The 16,501-nt window shown below is 30.3% G+C and overlaps 1 protein-coding gene across 1 annotated transcript in view; it reads right to left on the reverse strand.

Annotated features, from left to right (window-relative positions):
- Positions 1-4,523: 4,523 nt before the first annotated feature.
- LOC100568632 (Usher syndrome type-1G protein homolog) overlaps positions 4,524-16,501 on the reverse strand; it is a 24,077-nt gene continuing 12,099 nt past the window's right edge. Inside the window, exons 3-10 of the mRNA XM_003243082.4 lie at positions 14,979-15,122; positions 14,060-14,284; positions 13,797-13,988; positions 13,314-13,503; positions 12,772-12,859; positions 11,268-11,424; positions 8,710-8,849; positions 4,524-6,202 (exon numbers count right to left, since the gene is read on the reverse strand). Coding sequence (XP_003243130.1) covers positions 5,913-6,202; positions 8,710-8,849; positions 11,268-11,424; positions 12,772-12,859; positions 13,314-13,503; positions 13,797-13,988; positions 14,060-14,284; positions 14,979-15,122 — 1,426 coding nt within the window. The 3' untranslated portion in view covers positions 4,524-5,912. The remainder of the gene's footprint in view (positions 6,203-8,709; positions 8,850-11,267; positions 11,425-12,771; positions 12,860-13,313; positions 13,504-13,796; positions 13,989-14,059; positions 14,285-14,978; positions 15,123-16,501) is intronic.

Here is a 16,501-nt window from a genome sequence, read left to right on the forward strand (position 1 = left end):
TTTTTGTAGATTTATTTTTTATTCAAATAAAATTTTATCTTCACTGTTCCTACACAATATAATATTATATTATATTCCTAATTCGGTACTTTCCTGTTATACGAGACTACCTTGTTTTTGACAACATCACAATCCTGTTATCTAAGACTACCAAAATGGTATTTTCCTGTTAAACGAGACTACGGCTATTAATTATTATCGTGACTACCACCCAAGACTACATCCGTTATCGCGACTACCGCTTTTATTTATGGATTTCCCATTTTTGTTCATCTTCGTCATCTTTCGTATTCGGCAACAACAACGATAATATTATTCTTTGTATTATACTATTATTATTATTTTATTGTTTTCAGTGGCTGTACGCCGCGCCAAGTGTGGCGTTTACCGTGTAAAATATATTACGAATGATTACTGGGTATTAATACGTATTAAAATCTTTTCTTTATATCATTTTTTTTATTTTATATAATAAATTAGAATTTGGCTATTTCTACAATACCTGTATATTAAAAAAAAATATAAAAAAATATGTACCTATGATTAATAAAAATAAAGTAGTCTGTGGTAATAGGAAAATGTATACATTTTGGTCTTAGATAACAGGATTGTGATGTTTCACAAAACAATCACAGTAGTCGTGATAACGGAGGTACTCTTTGGTGGAAGTCACGATAATAGCTGTAATCTCGTATAACAGGAAAGTACCCCTATTTCTTGTTACTAATTATTTACAGTTCATATTAGAATAACCGAGCTATTATTTGCATACATAGATGTTTAGAAGAAACACAACATCGCAAAATTACTGCAGTATTGTTATATTATCAATAAAATAAAATAATGATTCATAAATATCAGTGTTACAATAGGTATATCATTACAGAAAAAATGTGACGTATTAGAAGATAATGAATTTGTTGCATGTCAAATGTAGCCAGGATATTTCCATGGTGGGAAGAGTCTATCTTTTTTAAGCAGGGACTAACTAACTTCGATTCTAAAACATCTACAGAAAAGACTGCTTGATTGCTCTGCTGACTGTGCAGGTAGCCACCTTATCCCGCGTAATATATAATAGGAATTATTTATGTTAGTAGTGTTTTGGAAAATACATAATATATGAAATACATTTAACTATGAATCATAAGTCTTATATAGCTTGTAAAATAATTAGGTAATTATGCATTCGTTTATATGGGTGTAGGGTGTACAGTTACTTCATAAACATTTGATTATTAGGTATTGTGTAAATAATTATACTAAATAATCCGTTATCACTGCCAAACCCGGATTAAGACATTTTGAGGCTCAGGGGCCAAAGTTTTAAATGAGGCCCTTGTATGGAAATGTATTTAATTTTAATGTATTTTAATGTATATAATGTGTTCCGGCGTGAAGTGACCAGCCGACGTCATATAGTTCTATATCAATAAATGATGAATAATGTATCACTTTATTTGTGAATTATAATTTACAAGCTTTTTTCCTAGCTAAATAAACATCGTTTTTTTTTTTAGCTGATTTGTACAGTGTTATATAAGCCTATAACGAAAAAGTAATGGACAAATTAGAGGCCCCTAAATAAATTTTAATTATCGAGGCCCCGGGGACCATGGTCTCCCCTTAAACCGGGCTTGATCACACGTTCGTGAAGTTGGCCCACCTAAATACTTAGTGACCACCTGAATGACTTGCAAATTATAAGTAGGGACTTGCAAATACTTGAAAATTAAAAGCTATTATACGGTACTATTTACAAAGATTTAGAACAACTTGGGTGTGCTAACTTCGTAACTTTGACAGCTCTTACAGGCCGCCCGAGTTACTTGCAAATTCTATAAATAGACTTGCAAAAGCTTGCTAATCATTAGCTTTCATTTGATACATATTTTGAAGTTCTGGGACAACTTAGGTGGGCTAACTTCCAAACTTTAAAAGCTTGCTAATCATTAGCTTTCGTTTGATACCAATTTTGAAGTTCTGTGATAACTTGGGTGGGCTAACTTCCAAACTTTGAAACCCCTTACTGGCCGTCCGAGTTACTTGCAAATTCTAAAACTGGACTTGCAAATACTTGCTAGTCATAAGCTTTCGTTTGATACCTATTTGGAAGTTCTTGGAAAACTTGGGTGGGCCAACTTCCAAACTTCAAAGCTCATAGCGGTCGTACGGGGAACTTGCAAATTCTAAAAACAGACTTACAAAATCTTGCTAATCATTAGCTTTCGTTTGGTGCTAGTTTCAAAGTTCTAGGTCAGAGTGGGTGGGCCAACTTCACAAGTTAAAAAGTTTATAGAGGCCGCCTGAATAACTTGCAAATTCTAAAAACAGACTTGCAAATTCCAGCTAATCATTAGCTTTCATTTGGTGCTGATTTCAAAGTTCTAGCCCAAAGTGGGTGGGCCAACCTCACAAGTTAAAAAGTTTATAGAGGTCTCTGCCTTAAGGACTTGCAAATTTCAAAAAGGGATTTTCAAATACTTGCTAATTATTAGCTTTCGTTTGATACCGATTTCGAAGTTCTAGATCAAAGTGGGTGGGCTACGTGAAGTTGGCCCATCTTTACATTTTTTGGTTTTACGATGAAAGTTCGGACTTGCAAATTCTAAAAATAGACTTGCAAATAACTTGCAAAATAATGGCATAGATTTAAAAAAAATCGAAGTATTTAGGTGGGCCAACTTCACGAACGTCGTGAACACTGCATCAATTCAGACTACTATGTCTAGGGATTCATTTTTTGCGTAAACATAGTACACTTGTACTGCAGAAATATGTCAATAATATACTTGAACTTATTTAATGCATATTCAATATTACCTAGAATTCCTTACCTTACCTAAGAATTCTTTTGTATAAAATATATTAGGTACCATTATACTTTAAGCCAACAAAATTTTTTGGATTATAATAATTCTGTACAACTGAAAAAAATTTGGCAGTAAAATGATCTCGAATTAATAATATTGGTTGAATTATCCAGTTTTTTGTTATTATTTTTTATATAATAATCATAATAGAATAAACAAAATGTATTTGTGTACTAGGTAATGAGTTTTTGTTTATGTTTTTTAGTCAAAGCTCAATGTTTTCTCAATTACTAACTGAACATTTGAAAAATGAGTAACAAGTTTTTCATAATAATATACAGGACCTATATATTATTATGAAAAGATTGTTGCTATACTGTATTATAGGTATTAATATCAACTCAAGAATTCAAAGCTTTAAAATAAAAATGTTTTAAATATCCCAATCATGGTTCAATTTATCAAATTTAAATAAAAATATATAATTTAATTTGAAAGGTGGTGAAATAGCTTATCAATGGTTTCTTTTTCTGAAAATATATTAAGGGATTTCAATTCAAACAGACCTTTTCATTTTTCTATTTTTTCAGGACAGCTCTTTTTTTGTGTTTTTAATATTTAAATGATTCAGATAAAATGTGATACATTGAAAAATAGGTTACAAATTTTGTAAAATTATTAAGTATTTTCCCAATCATAATCACTGTAGAACGCTATAAACTGTTATTTAAGTGCATATCATGACTTTTATTGTATAAAGTATAGATACTGACTACTGTTTTTACATATTATTTTATATTTTGTCAAAAATCCATCTAGCGTTTTGTGTTTAGATTCAATGAAATACAAGAAAATAACGATTGTCAGCGGACATAAATCATGATATTAATGAGTGAACTGGGTGGTTATAGGATACTTAATTGAATAATAAAAAACAGTAGAAGATGATAACAACCAACAGTGAAAATTCGAGTATCGGCGATTAAATTTAACTTATTAAAATTAAGATCGTGCCTAGACTATGTAACTCAAATTACGTTTCATTCAAAAAAAATTTAAATCTAGGGTTTTTAGGACTAATACTTGACGAGATGTGAATGTTTAAATGAAAATTGATAACATAAAAAAAGTAAAGTTTAAGTATCGATATCAATTTTTATACTTTTTAAAATAGAGCTAACCTAGATTGTATTCATTTATATTTAAAAAAAGTTGCAAACATAAAAAAAAATAAAAAAGTGAATAGATATAAAGATTACAAAACCGGAATTTTCTAGCACTAATACCTAGAAACGCGCATTGTGGAAAATTGATTTTTAGATGTGTGTTCTTCAGTCTTGATGAAAAAACCAAAATGATTTGGACGTTATTTTTACCTTATCGGGTTAAATAATAAAACAGAAAAACCGCACCCATGCCCGCACTGGTGTAGCTAAATTACCTATCCGGGACGCCGTGTTACAATTATGCTTATGGAATTTAAGTATGTAACCCTATAATATTATCATAATAATTTTATAACTTATAAGATAAGTAATATTGTATACATTTACATGTCAAGTATATTTATCATTGATTGTTTGATTGATCTGATTTTATATGGTATAATGTATATTATATAACAATAAATATTGTAATAAACTAACCATTGAGGATTATAGTTATATAATAATTTTTAATATACGTAGATCTAGTGTAAGTCCAGATAAATCATAAACATGGGCTTATTAGCCAAAAATAGATTTATTTAAATATAATAAATACTTATAATACAGCTTAAAATATGTTTTACTTATTTGACAATCTCCACGACCGTGTCGGTCGAAGTGCCTATAAAGTATAAACCTATTGACTAATGCTAATATTTAATTATATTGGTAAGTTAATGTTATCACAAGCATACCTTTATTTAATAATTACTATCGGCATTGCCAGCTTACACATTGTACGATTATATTATATTACACAAGTCTTATAAAATATTACTCTAGTAAAAGTAGAGACATACGTTAGGATAATTATTTAAAAAAAAAAATATAATACTAATAACGAACTGACATAATGTTAGATAATTCCAAACCAAAAGCAGAGCAAAACAATAGTTCAAGAAATAATGCACAAACGAAAACGCGTACCGACTTAATACTTAGTTATTATAAAAATAACTTAAAAATATTAGTATACCCTATACATGATAATATTGTATTATACACATTATTATTACCTATTTATTATATACTATGTCGTTAACAGTTTATATAATTATCGTACATATCGCGGGTGTTCTTCAATTACAACAATTCATCGAGCGATATATTTTGTCGGAGATTTAGCTTAAAATAATATTTAGTTTTTAACCTACGGACGAAATTCTATTAATACCTTTTGCATACAGTCCTGTGAGAAGAGATTATGTACTTATAGGCAAAGTTTTTTTTAAAAATTCTTTTCGTAGAAGAAATTGAGTTCGATTTAAATTTGTTTTGCTTATCACTGCTAGCGTAATAGATGGGTACTAACATTCATGGATTATACTCTTATAATCTTTATAACAAATACCTACTAATACTTTTATATCATATCATTAAACTTTACATAATCTGTGTTTTTTCTTCCAAAATATTTCGATTGTGATCGGTTACAATTATTTTTTTTTTTTTTTGTTTATTTCGATTCCGATGTTATAATATTATGCACTCTACTTACAATTTAGTTACAAAGACGATTTATATTTAGATTTTTGTCAATACGACTTGTCAGTAACAATAAATTATGAATACAGATAATAAAATATGTGTAATGGTTTCGATTGTATTCTTCAATTATAATTTATACATAAATGAGAATAACAGACTTTTTATGCTTGACGAATAGCTTACGTACGTGATTATTTAAAATATTTATTTTTTCTATTATTTAGTTTTAGTACAAGTTTGGGTCATTATTTTAACGCATAGTAGGTATTATATTATTTTGTTAGTGCATTAAAATCACAGCCTCGCACAATATTTTACATACCTCCCTAACGAAAACCCGTTAAACGAATACCCGCGATACGTAGTCGTGATGTGGTATTTTTTTTTTTCATAAAATTACTAATCAACACCCGTTCAGCGATTTTGCAGGAGCCATCGCGTCTGGACAGACGTCAATATTTCCGCGGGCGCAGCGTCTCCCCACCCGCTCGTCGATGGCACCAAGCAGCTTCTTCCTGGGGCCCAGTGGGAGACCGAGCGAAATCAGGTCTCGGTCGTCGAGCATGAACAGCGCGTCCAGGTCCACCCGCTGCTCGACGAACTTGTTGACGTACTCGCCGACACCCGCCGACACCAGAAACTTGTGCACGGCCGACCACTTGGTACTGCGTCCGTTCAGTGCGATGTTTTCCTCTAAAAAAGACGAAATACAATAATATTATAAGTCCACTGGACAACTGTCGTGGAAGCTTCGCCGGCGAATCGAGAAGAATCCGAATAGGAGATATTCGTGAGTTTGCGCCAGGGACTGGAACCTTTTGAATTTACCGGTATCGGTTCCGGTACCGGTTTTCCAAAAATAAAATACTTAACGGTTCCGGTTCCGAATAATTTCGGTTCCAGTTCCAGATAATTTCGGTACCAAAAGCATAATAATATTAAATACCTATCCGGAATGTGGGTTTAATTAATAGTATGAGAAATATTAGAAAACGCATAATATGATCATACATAGATTATTCACAAAACCGTAACAGCTTTAAATATTATAATAAATAAAACTATTTTATTTTTGAACCTAAGAGAGTACCTTTTTAATTTAAAAATTCCTGTTTGATGCCAGTACTTTATTTATTAAAATTTATAATAAAGGTTTCAGTTCTTAATATTTTATAGGTTCCGGTTAAAGAAATAGAATCGGTTCTTTTAGGTTCATTCCAGTCTCTGGTTTGCGCTCATCACTATACAGCCGCCGTAGTGAGTTCAACGTGACAACGTAGAGTCTATGTTGTAGACTATTCTTATATTTCTGCGAAGGATTATTATATAGGTACCTACTTGGATAAATGGGGGTATATTACGTAAAAGTTTAAGGACCATTATTATGTCGTTCGATATGAGGTTCAATAGATTGACTAATATTTTTAAATAAATCAAATTATTCCTTCTTTTAAACATTTTAATAACCATTTTTATAATACATTTATGTGTATATAAATTATAAACTGTTAAAAATCGTTCTGGACATTTATTTCTATATATTAACACTAAACTTGTGATTGGCGATTAGTCATAAATATTGAGTTTGGTAAATATTAACGATTTAATGGCTATTTGGAAATTGATACACTTTTTAAATTCATAAACCACTACAACAGACAATTATTTGTATTTCAAAAGTATTCTACTTTGGAATGATAATATACAATTAAAAACTACCAGCGATCGTTTAAAAAAATCAAAAACCGTTATGATAAAAATTCTATATTTTAAAATCTAAAAATACTTTTGATATTATGTATTTATATGTATAAATATTTTATTACGCAAATTTAAAATACTAATACATGTACCTAACCCTATACCCACCTATAGACATTTGAAATATTCGAAATATATTTATCTTTTCCATAAATATCGATAAAAGTATCATTCAGCTAAAAATATTGAAGATTTAATACAAGGATCTCCATAAATATGGAACCTAGAAAATATAAAAACATCTTTTTTATAGACATTTGTAGTTCAAATTTAGATTAATTAGATATTTAAACGAAAAATAACTGTTTTAGTTACTTGGTTATAATAAATTTAAAAAAACAATTTTTCGTTGGGATTTGTACAAAACGTTTACCTATTATTATTTTTTATATACATTAACATTTTAAAAACATTTCAATTAATTTTATCCTGTTGACTATTTATAGTTTATACCTACCTTATTCATAATAGTTAAGTAAATTATTATAATAATTAATAGCAATTTATTTATATGGAAATGTACACTTAGTAGGGAATTTAGTAGACCGTTTTCACTCAGAATCGTTTTTGGTATGCAATTATTTATCACTGAATTCAAATTGAACACATCCAGTGACCTATTTACTGAATGATGATAGGCACATTCGACTTCTATTGTGCAGAGGAGCGATTACCTAATTCCCCCTACCCATTTTTATGAAATTAACATAAAAGTATACTTGGACTTAATTTTTAATACTTTGTAGTTGGTATTTTTAAAAATACATAAATAAATCGCAAAATAAATTCTATTAAGGAATAAGCATTACGGACTACATTATTCACGCGATGATGTTATATTTTATAAATATTATTTTACCTCGGGTATCATAGACACGTTGTATGATATGTTTCCAATTTAGAAAGGTAACTAATTACAAATTATTATACATCGTGTGGCGTTTGTAGAGGTTTTAGCTGAGTGAATTGCAATTAGATAGTCCACTATTAATATCATATGGTATTATGTTTATATATTGTTTTCTGCGTAACTATATATAATATTGTATTATATAATATTACAATAACGCTGCGGGGGCCTATATGTTATTCGATTTTACATATTATGATGATATATACGTCTAAATGTCCTAAGTCCGTACACAACGGTTTAATTAAATCATGAGAGCGTGTGGGATTCCATCGGGATTATCGTTGGAATTTATTGAAAAAAAAAAAGAAACAATTTCGTTGAATATTAATCATCCCACGGTATACGATTCGGACATCTGCTGTGGTTTTTGTTAACGAATCTTACTGTACAACGTAATTATTTTTTATTTTTTTCGACACGTGACCCACACTATAATTATATATTTTATGCATTTTATCCTCCTAACGATAATTATTATTATTCACGGTAATATAAACAACGATGGACGTATTGGATTTAGTGTTACCGTCGCTGTTTTGAAATTCGTCCCAGGACATTGTGCTGCTCGGCTGGTTCCGCTTCAATAGACTTCCAGCGCTTCCGATACTGCACGCCTCGTCTTCAATAGTCGCCCTAGACACGTCTGGTACTGGAATTGTGGTCACGCTGAAAATGTATTAGTTATCTATTAGTAAGTGTTGTTATAGGTATGTCCTATAACAACAGTATATGTACATACACAGTATTACACACGTAGTACGTAGACGATATAGGATGTTAAAATTAGTTACAAATTGTAATTTTGAACAGTACACGTACTTAAAGTCTCTCAAGGTTAATTAGAATTTTTTTTATGTATTAATATTTTAGAACTTATCTAAACGTCTAAAGTCCAGTTAAGTTCAAAATTTGAACTATCTATTTAAAATGCATTAAAATTCCTCCAAAAAATGTTTGATGTCCTTTCACCAAAAGATTCGTCACATATATAGAAAGAGTGGCCACATGGATGATCTTGGGCAATTTCTAAGTCGATCCCCCTTGTTAGAATTTATTAATTATTATTATAAATTTGTCATTTAGTAGATACAGTTATTAAATAAATATCTTGGATCAACCTTTTCGTGTGAAATGACATTTTCTCACATAAAAGTTATAAAAGCTGAATAGGTACTGTGTTATACTTTTTGATGATCATTTAGAGCAGCGTCTTCGTTTAGAAGTTAGCGGCTATTATCGAGATTATAATTAAGTGACAATGATATGCAACGACACGATTCTACATCAACAGTATAATGTTAATACATTTTTAAATTATTAAGAAATTTAATGTAAAACACTCATTTTAGATAATTTTACACTTTTATTTTATTATTTATATAAGTATGTTTTAATGTTTATCATTAATATACAATTTTTTTTTTCATTTATCCGATCTTAAAAGAAAAAACGTACCCTCAGTAGATCTCAATCAAAAAAGTTTGGCTACCTCTGACATATTGTGGTGTATTGGTGTCTATATCTATGTTGTAAGTTTCATAAATATTGGCTTCAACAATTATTGTTGATATGTGTTTAATACTAATAATATTATTTGTATTTTTAATATTTTCAGACATTTTTTGGCAAGTGTTAAAATTTCAAATCTTTCTAATATACCATTATTTTTGAAGTTAGGTACGATTGAATAAATAAAATAGTTAGTCAAATAGATTTGACAATTTTTCCCAATTTTTTTTAATTACCTTATGTAGGTACCAAGTTGAGATGATTTTGATTTTAATAAATGTATTAATTAATTTTTGGACTAGAATATCTGCCTGAATACGTGTAGATAGGCAGTATTACATAGAATACAAAATGATGAAAAAATAAATAACAATGTAGATAATGAATGATTAATGTAATTTTAATTTAGACATATTAAATAGGTAAGTACCTACGTTATTATTTTTATTTTTAGGGGGCTTTGGCCTTGGATAAATTATGTAGTGAGGGGACTATACCAGCTTAGCCCTCACAGATCTCCGCTTATGAGTATTTATACAATATCATATTATTAATACCATCGGTGGAACTTAACGACGATGATCCAGAAAAATGATATTATAGGAACGACCTATATGTCTTATACGGCTTTAGTCGCTATACTTTTATATAATACATTATATTGGTAGCATGACTCTAATGTTGTGTTGTTTTCATACTATATATTATTATATTTACAATATTTATCAACCTGCAATATTCTGATTTAGGAAGACAGGGCACGGAGGTTCATGATAATATTATATATGTTTATTTTGCTCCTATAGTATTTTTTCTTAAATATTATTATTACAATTTACATTATTGCTGAATTAAGTTCAATATAGGTACTCGGTATCTTTAGATATACTGAAATATCACTCACATGGAAGGGGGGAGGATCGGATCCGTAACGTCCGTGGTTGCCCCACTGACCTCGAGTACAAGTTTGATTTTGGTTTTTACGAAAACCAGTTTTAAAGTTCGACAACCATTATATTATATTATACAATGTAGGTATGAATATAGTACATTACGTAATTGCGGTAAGCAATCGAAAAGCAATGACCATAATATACGATAATTGGTGTAATTGTTTATGTATTCGGGATAAAGTCTAAAACACTCGAATTTTGAGTCATTTCACATAAGCTACTCAAGTCAACGAATAATTTATGGTAATGAACAAATTAAACCGTTAACGGCGGTATGTATTATGAAATATAATATGACGCTCGATTGGTTTTACAGACTTCGTTTTGTACATTTTTTCCCTCGAAAAAAATTATATTAAATTATAAAAAGTCCTAAAGTGACATGGTACATGCATCGTTTGATTAAAATTACTCTCCGAAACGGTATATTCTTTTCTTTTTCCGTTTCGTATCAAATACGCCACACGAAAATTACACGGTTATTATTTTTTATCGGTTATGTGTCATAGTATAATATTGATGCGAGTTACCTATTACACGTGTGCAATATCGTATTATTTATGTTATAATATATTTTATGTTTATAGGTATGACTACGTTTTAATGAATGCGAATAAATTACTTTTGCCTGAATGCGACGCTTCCGAAACCCGGTCGATCGAACATGCTACCTTGATCGTGCCAGTGTACTTTATCGTCGTTCTGAAGATCCATGATGAAGTTTGGTTGCGAAATTGTGCGGTGCAACTCGAACACATCCGAAATCCTGCCTCTTTTCCCTGAAAATCGTCAAATATTATTATCATTAAACGTTAAACGATTCACGAGATACGGTAATTATTATTTTATAGTTATATTATTTGAGGCGGACGGAGGAGAATCCGAAGTTTTGATACAGCCAGAAATGTATATGTTTTACAATGTTGACACAGTTAAACAATATAAATTATAATAATAATAACAATATCATATACTGTTTTGACCTAAAATCTATTTGCTCTATAGTTGAAGACTATTGGAAATTCTTCTGTAGGCTCATCACTTAGACACGTTCATTTATCGTTTTCTATTGTCGTTTTGTAATAGACCGGAGAATCAAAAATATTTTCAGTTGTTACGGGATGTCAAGATGACGACCTATTGTACAATATTGTATTGGTCTATGTGTTCGGTCGACAATTTTTCCTTTTATATAGAACTCTTTTCATAATACACTATAACAGCAGTTAGTTTGAACGGCCAAGTTTTGCATAATATTTGAATATTTCCCAATGTTTATAAAACAGCGGTGGAAAATGAATTAATGTAAAAAAGAAATGACTATATTTATTTTTTAAAAGACATTGATTATTTCTGAGTAAATTGTAAACTGTATTCTTGTTTTGCTGGTCGTTATTTTTGTAATTATTTATCATTTCTATTGAGCACTAATTCCTTACTCTAAATTGTTTTTTTTTTCAATTTGCATTTAGAAAATCACAAATAAATAAAAAATATGATTTTTCTATTCCATTATAAAAATATTTAAGTATAGTCTAATATAGGTAGAAATATGGAATTATAGTTAATTTTTAAAAAATATTGAAACAGTTACAAAAAAAATTATTCATGCTCCATTATAAATTTAGTAACACTGTTTTGTTTTCATTTTCATTTGATAATATTATTATATATTAAAAATATAATAACAGAAGAAATTGTTCTGAAAGTATAATTGACTGAGACCGATATTGCTTAGGTAATATAATATATAAAAATACACTTAGTACGATACTTATTGAAAAAATTAAAAAGTCAAATAAATTATAAACTACATAACCACGCATATTGCAAATTTGTTTTTCACCCAGTTATTTACGCATTAGGTACTATAAAAAACGCGAAATTATTATTCCCTTCACAAACGCGTTAGGTACAAGCAGCACAACGCTCAATACAATTTTATAATAATATATTTTATCACATAATAATACATCGACTGTACGCAATGTGGAACTCCACTGCTTACCTACGAAAACGATCGCAATCGTTTTTTATAAAATCGTTTTGTGATGAGTTTTGATTATGAATTATAGTATGGTTTATATTATTATAATGTTACCACGTTGATATTGTATTGTATTTACCTCCGTTCTCGTTCTCGTACGAATTGACATAAATAATTTGCGAATCTCCATTGGACGTTATGGTTCGTACACTCGTGCTATCCTCGACCTGTGGATCGTTTACGTAACGATAACAATAATAAATAATAAAATAACAGTATGTTTGCGCAACGACGGCAATGGAATTTTTGGTAGTATATTGTCTACTGTCGTACTATATAAAATATATATTCATTTTTCATTTGGCTACTTAAATCACAATAATAATATTATAGGTACGTAGATACTAGATAGTATATAGTATATTGTGTGGATTGAATCTATACTGTCTGGCATTACAACGTTAGAAATGTACAACTTTTTACTTTACAAATTTAAGAATTTATAAAATTAATGGTAAACAGAATTCTATTATTTCAGGGAAACATTTGGGTATAGGTACGTGTATAGTATATATATCTACTGAAAAAATCGAACATTGGAGTACCTACAGAGTGTCATCCGATAAATGCGCTTCTCGCAATTAGTTAGATAAGAATGCAGCATAATAATAATATACTCGCCTCTTTTATCGATTTGTACGAAGATTTATTGGCTTTGTTGTGGGCGTCCACCGCTGCTGCTGCCGCCTTCAGTTTCCTGTCCAATATCTTCTTCACACCGCCCGAACTAACAAACGGTTTTTTCACGGTACCGGATCCGACGATCTCTGTAAACGACTTACAGGACAGGTCCGATGATGATTTGCGCAAACTGCCAAAATTAATTTAATCTCATTAGTCATTTTACATAACGTTATAACTTATAAGTATAATGAGAATAGGTTGCACGGTGAGAGGTTCCGTTCCAAAACTAAGTTTAAAAAAAATTGTTTTTTTTGTGACTGTTATAAAAGTGTGTTGTTATTTATGTACAATTAACAGTACCATTTTTATATACACACTAATTCGGGGAATATTTAAAATGTGTGATTGCGTATGTAAATCGATAGATAATCGAACTATTTTAAATTGTATATTTAAATATTGTATAATATCTAGGCTTACGACAAAGGAATTGGTCGAACAGTAGGTATGGCAGTTTCTGAATCTGCTTTGTTGCCACCCAAGTATTCTTTTTCTACCCTTCTAATTTGCTTTTTCTCTTTTTCTCTTTCTTTTTTCGTCCGATCTTCGTACTTCTTTTGATTGCGTTCTGCGTCTTTCTGAGCCTTTTCTTTCTTAGATTCAACTTTTTTCCTAAAAAAAACATTTTAGTTGTAAAACCAATAACTGTGGTCATTTGTATCCGTTTCCACGTGTAAAGTTACTTGTTCTGCATTATTTGAGATGCAGCCGCTTTATCCAAGTATTGGAGTACTTGCGATTTACCATGTATGGCTGCTAATTGCATTGCCGTGAGAAAGTCCAAGTCTAAAGCCCACAAGTTGACATCGAAACCGACAAGAAACGTCACACAACTCAAATGTCCTTTAGATGCGGCCAGGTGTAATGCATTTTGTCCAAGATGGTAATTGCATTTTTCAGGATCACCGCTAAAACGTTGGATGTGATTCGTTTAAAAACAGTGACACTATTTTTATTTTAAAATTTTAATATAAGATTATATTTAATCATACAGTGAGCTGAGAGCTTGGTTAGCTGTGACCAAGTGCTGAGGGTCAGTTTGCGTGGTGGGCTAAAACGAATAGGTACTATTTAACTAAATGTTGAATAAGATTTAAAATGCAATTGTCAGAGATATTTTTGGATCAATAAAATTTTTAATGTCTTTGTTTTTTTTTATATATATTATGTAAGTGCCTAAAGAGAATATTAATTTTTTTCGTTTGTACTGTTTGTTAAAATTTCCCGCTTGTTCGGTTCTTTTAAGTTTTTATGAAAAGGAATTATATAATATTGCAATAGTTACACGACAGGATGTCGCCTACAAAGATCCAAAGTATCGTTAAACGTTAGTTTTTACAGATGACTAGTATTTTTATTTGTTTATATTTCTTTTTTTTTGTCTTATTACGTTGTCACTATTGTTTTTATCTCACTGAAACCGAACCTGTGGTATCTATATACAATACTATCATATAAGACCGATTAGTCTTGGGATCCAAATGTCACGCTTTCCCACCGATCGTTATACAATCGATTGATTTCCTTGATTAACTGTTTTTAAAAATAACAACATGAACATTGAACATGTTGCACCGCAAAATAATTTTATGTCATCCTTACCCTCTGCCGACGAGTACCCTCAACGCTTCCAGGTGCCCTTTGAAAGCCGCCCAAAGCGTCGGCGTCATCCCGTCATCATCTTTGGCGTTACAATCTCTTTTAGTTGCCTCTTTCAGTAGGTTTACGAAACCGTCTTGAGCCGCTCTATAATTTATAAACAATAACCGACAAAAATCAAAAAACCATAATATAACGTTATACAATAATAATATATATTATTATGTATTTTCATTTGTAAACGTTAAATATAACGATTTAATAGAATCAAATATGTAAAAGATGGCGCAACAATATACGTTTACCGATAGGCGATATTTACGTCAGGACCGCCGATTTTTGACCCGGTGAAAGGAAAGACAATCGGCGGCCGCAAAGTAAGGCGTCGGCGGCAATGGCGCGGCGTGCCCCTAATCTCAGAGCTATTAGAAAGCAGTTGTTTTGTAATGTGACTTGGGCACATCTTGCACCGGAATGTCTATTGTTGATTTAGGTTCGTGTTCAATCGAGGAGTTTTATACACAAATGTTTCCTTCGGACGTTTATTCGGATTTTCGTCTCGTCGTGCATTCTAATATAATGTGCGGGTAACATCAAATAGTTATCAATGAGATATTTCCAACACATCAAACTGCAGTTTCACTAAATCGTAATATAATGTCCATATAGTATACTAAGCCTACACGATGAAAGTAAAAAAAATATCGTGTCACTGCTGTTTTAACGGATCGTCGCAGAGCATAATAATATACAATAATTATAGACAGGGGCGCAGGGCTGTGAATTTGTAGAAAAATCGATTTTTTAAAATTAATTGTAGGACATAGTTAGACAGCTTTTATGTAAAGGGTCACAAGTCAATTCTCGTTGGTTTTCTGTAGTCGTAAATTACTTTAAAATTATTATTTTTTCAGTAAATTGAATTAAATTTTTTATTTATAATTGTATACTTTATTTGGTATATTAATAAGTATAGAACTTGTAAACTGTTAAAATATGCAAGTATAAAATAAAAAAGGTGGGTAAGTGGATGTCCCTCTGCTGTACAGTAGGTTACAAGTGGGTCACTGTATAATGGATAGTATTAAATTTGAATTCAATGATATAATATCACTGTATAAGAAAAACGATTCTGAGCGGAGACGGTTTGTCAGTCTAGGTATTAGACATACCTATTATAGGTATACTTATCTATAGTATTAAAAAAAAATTGACCTATAATATCAATAATAAATTCCAAATTAATCATATCACAATATCCATTAGGTAACGCGTTATACATCAACAACAAACCGTGGTACCTACTATCATAGATATATAATAGTATACTTTAGAAGTTTCAAGTACCCACAAGTAATATTATACAATCACAACAAAATAACTAAAATAGTTATTCCAGGTTTTTTAATATGTAATTTCGTCCAAATTTGAACTTAAAATGACTATAAAAATAAACTGTGCTTATGTATTTCTTAGAATTTTTGGTAACAGAATTAAATATTTACGTGGAATCTTGTTTTAAATTT

Source organism: Acyrthosiphon pisum, chromosome A1 (assembly GCF_005508785.2).
Source record: "Acyrthosiphon pisum isolate AL4f chromosome A1, pea_aphid_22Mar2018_4r6ur, whole genome shotgun sequence".
Classification (NCBI taxonomy): domain Eukaryota; kingdom Metazoa; phylum Arthropoda; class Insecta; order Hemiptera; family Aphididae; genus Acyrthosiphon; species Acyrthosiphon pisum.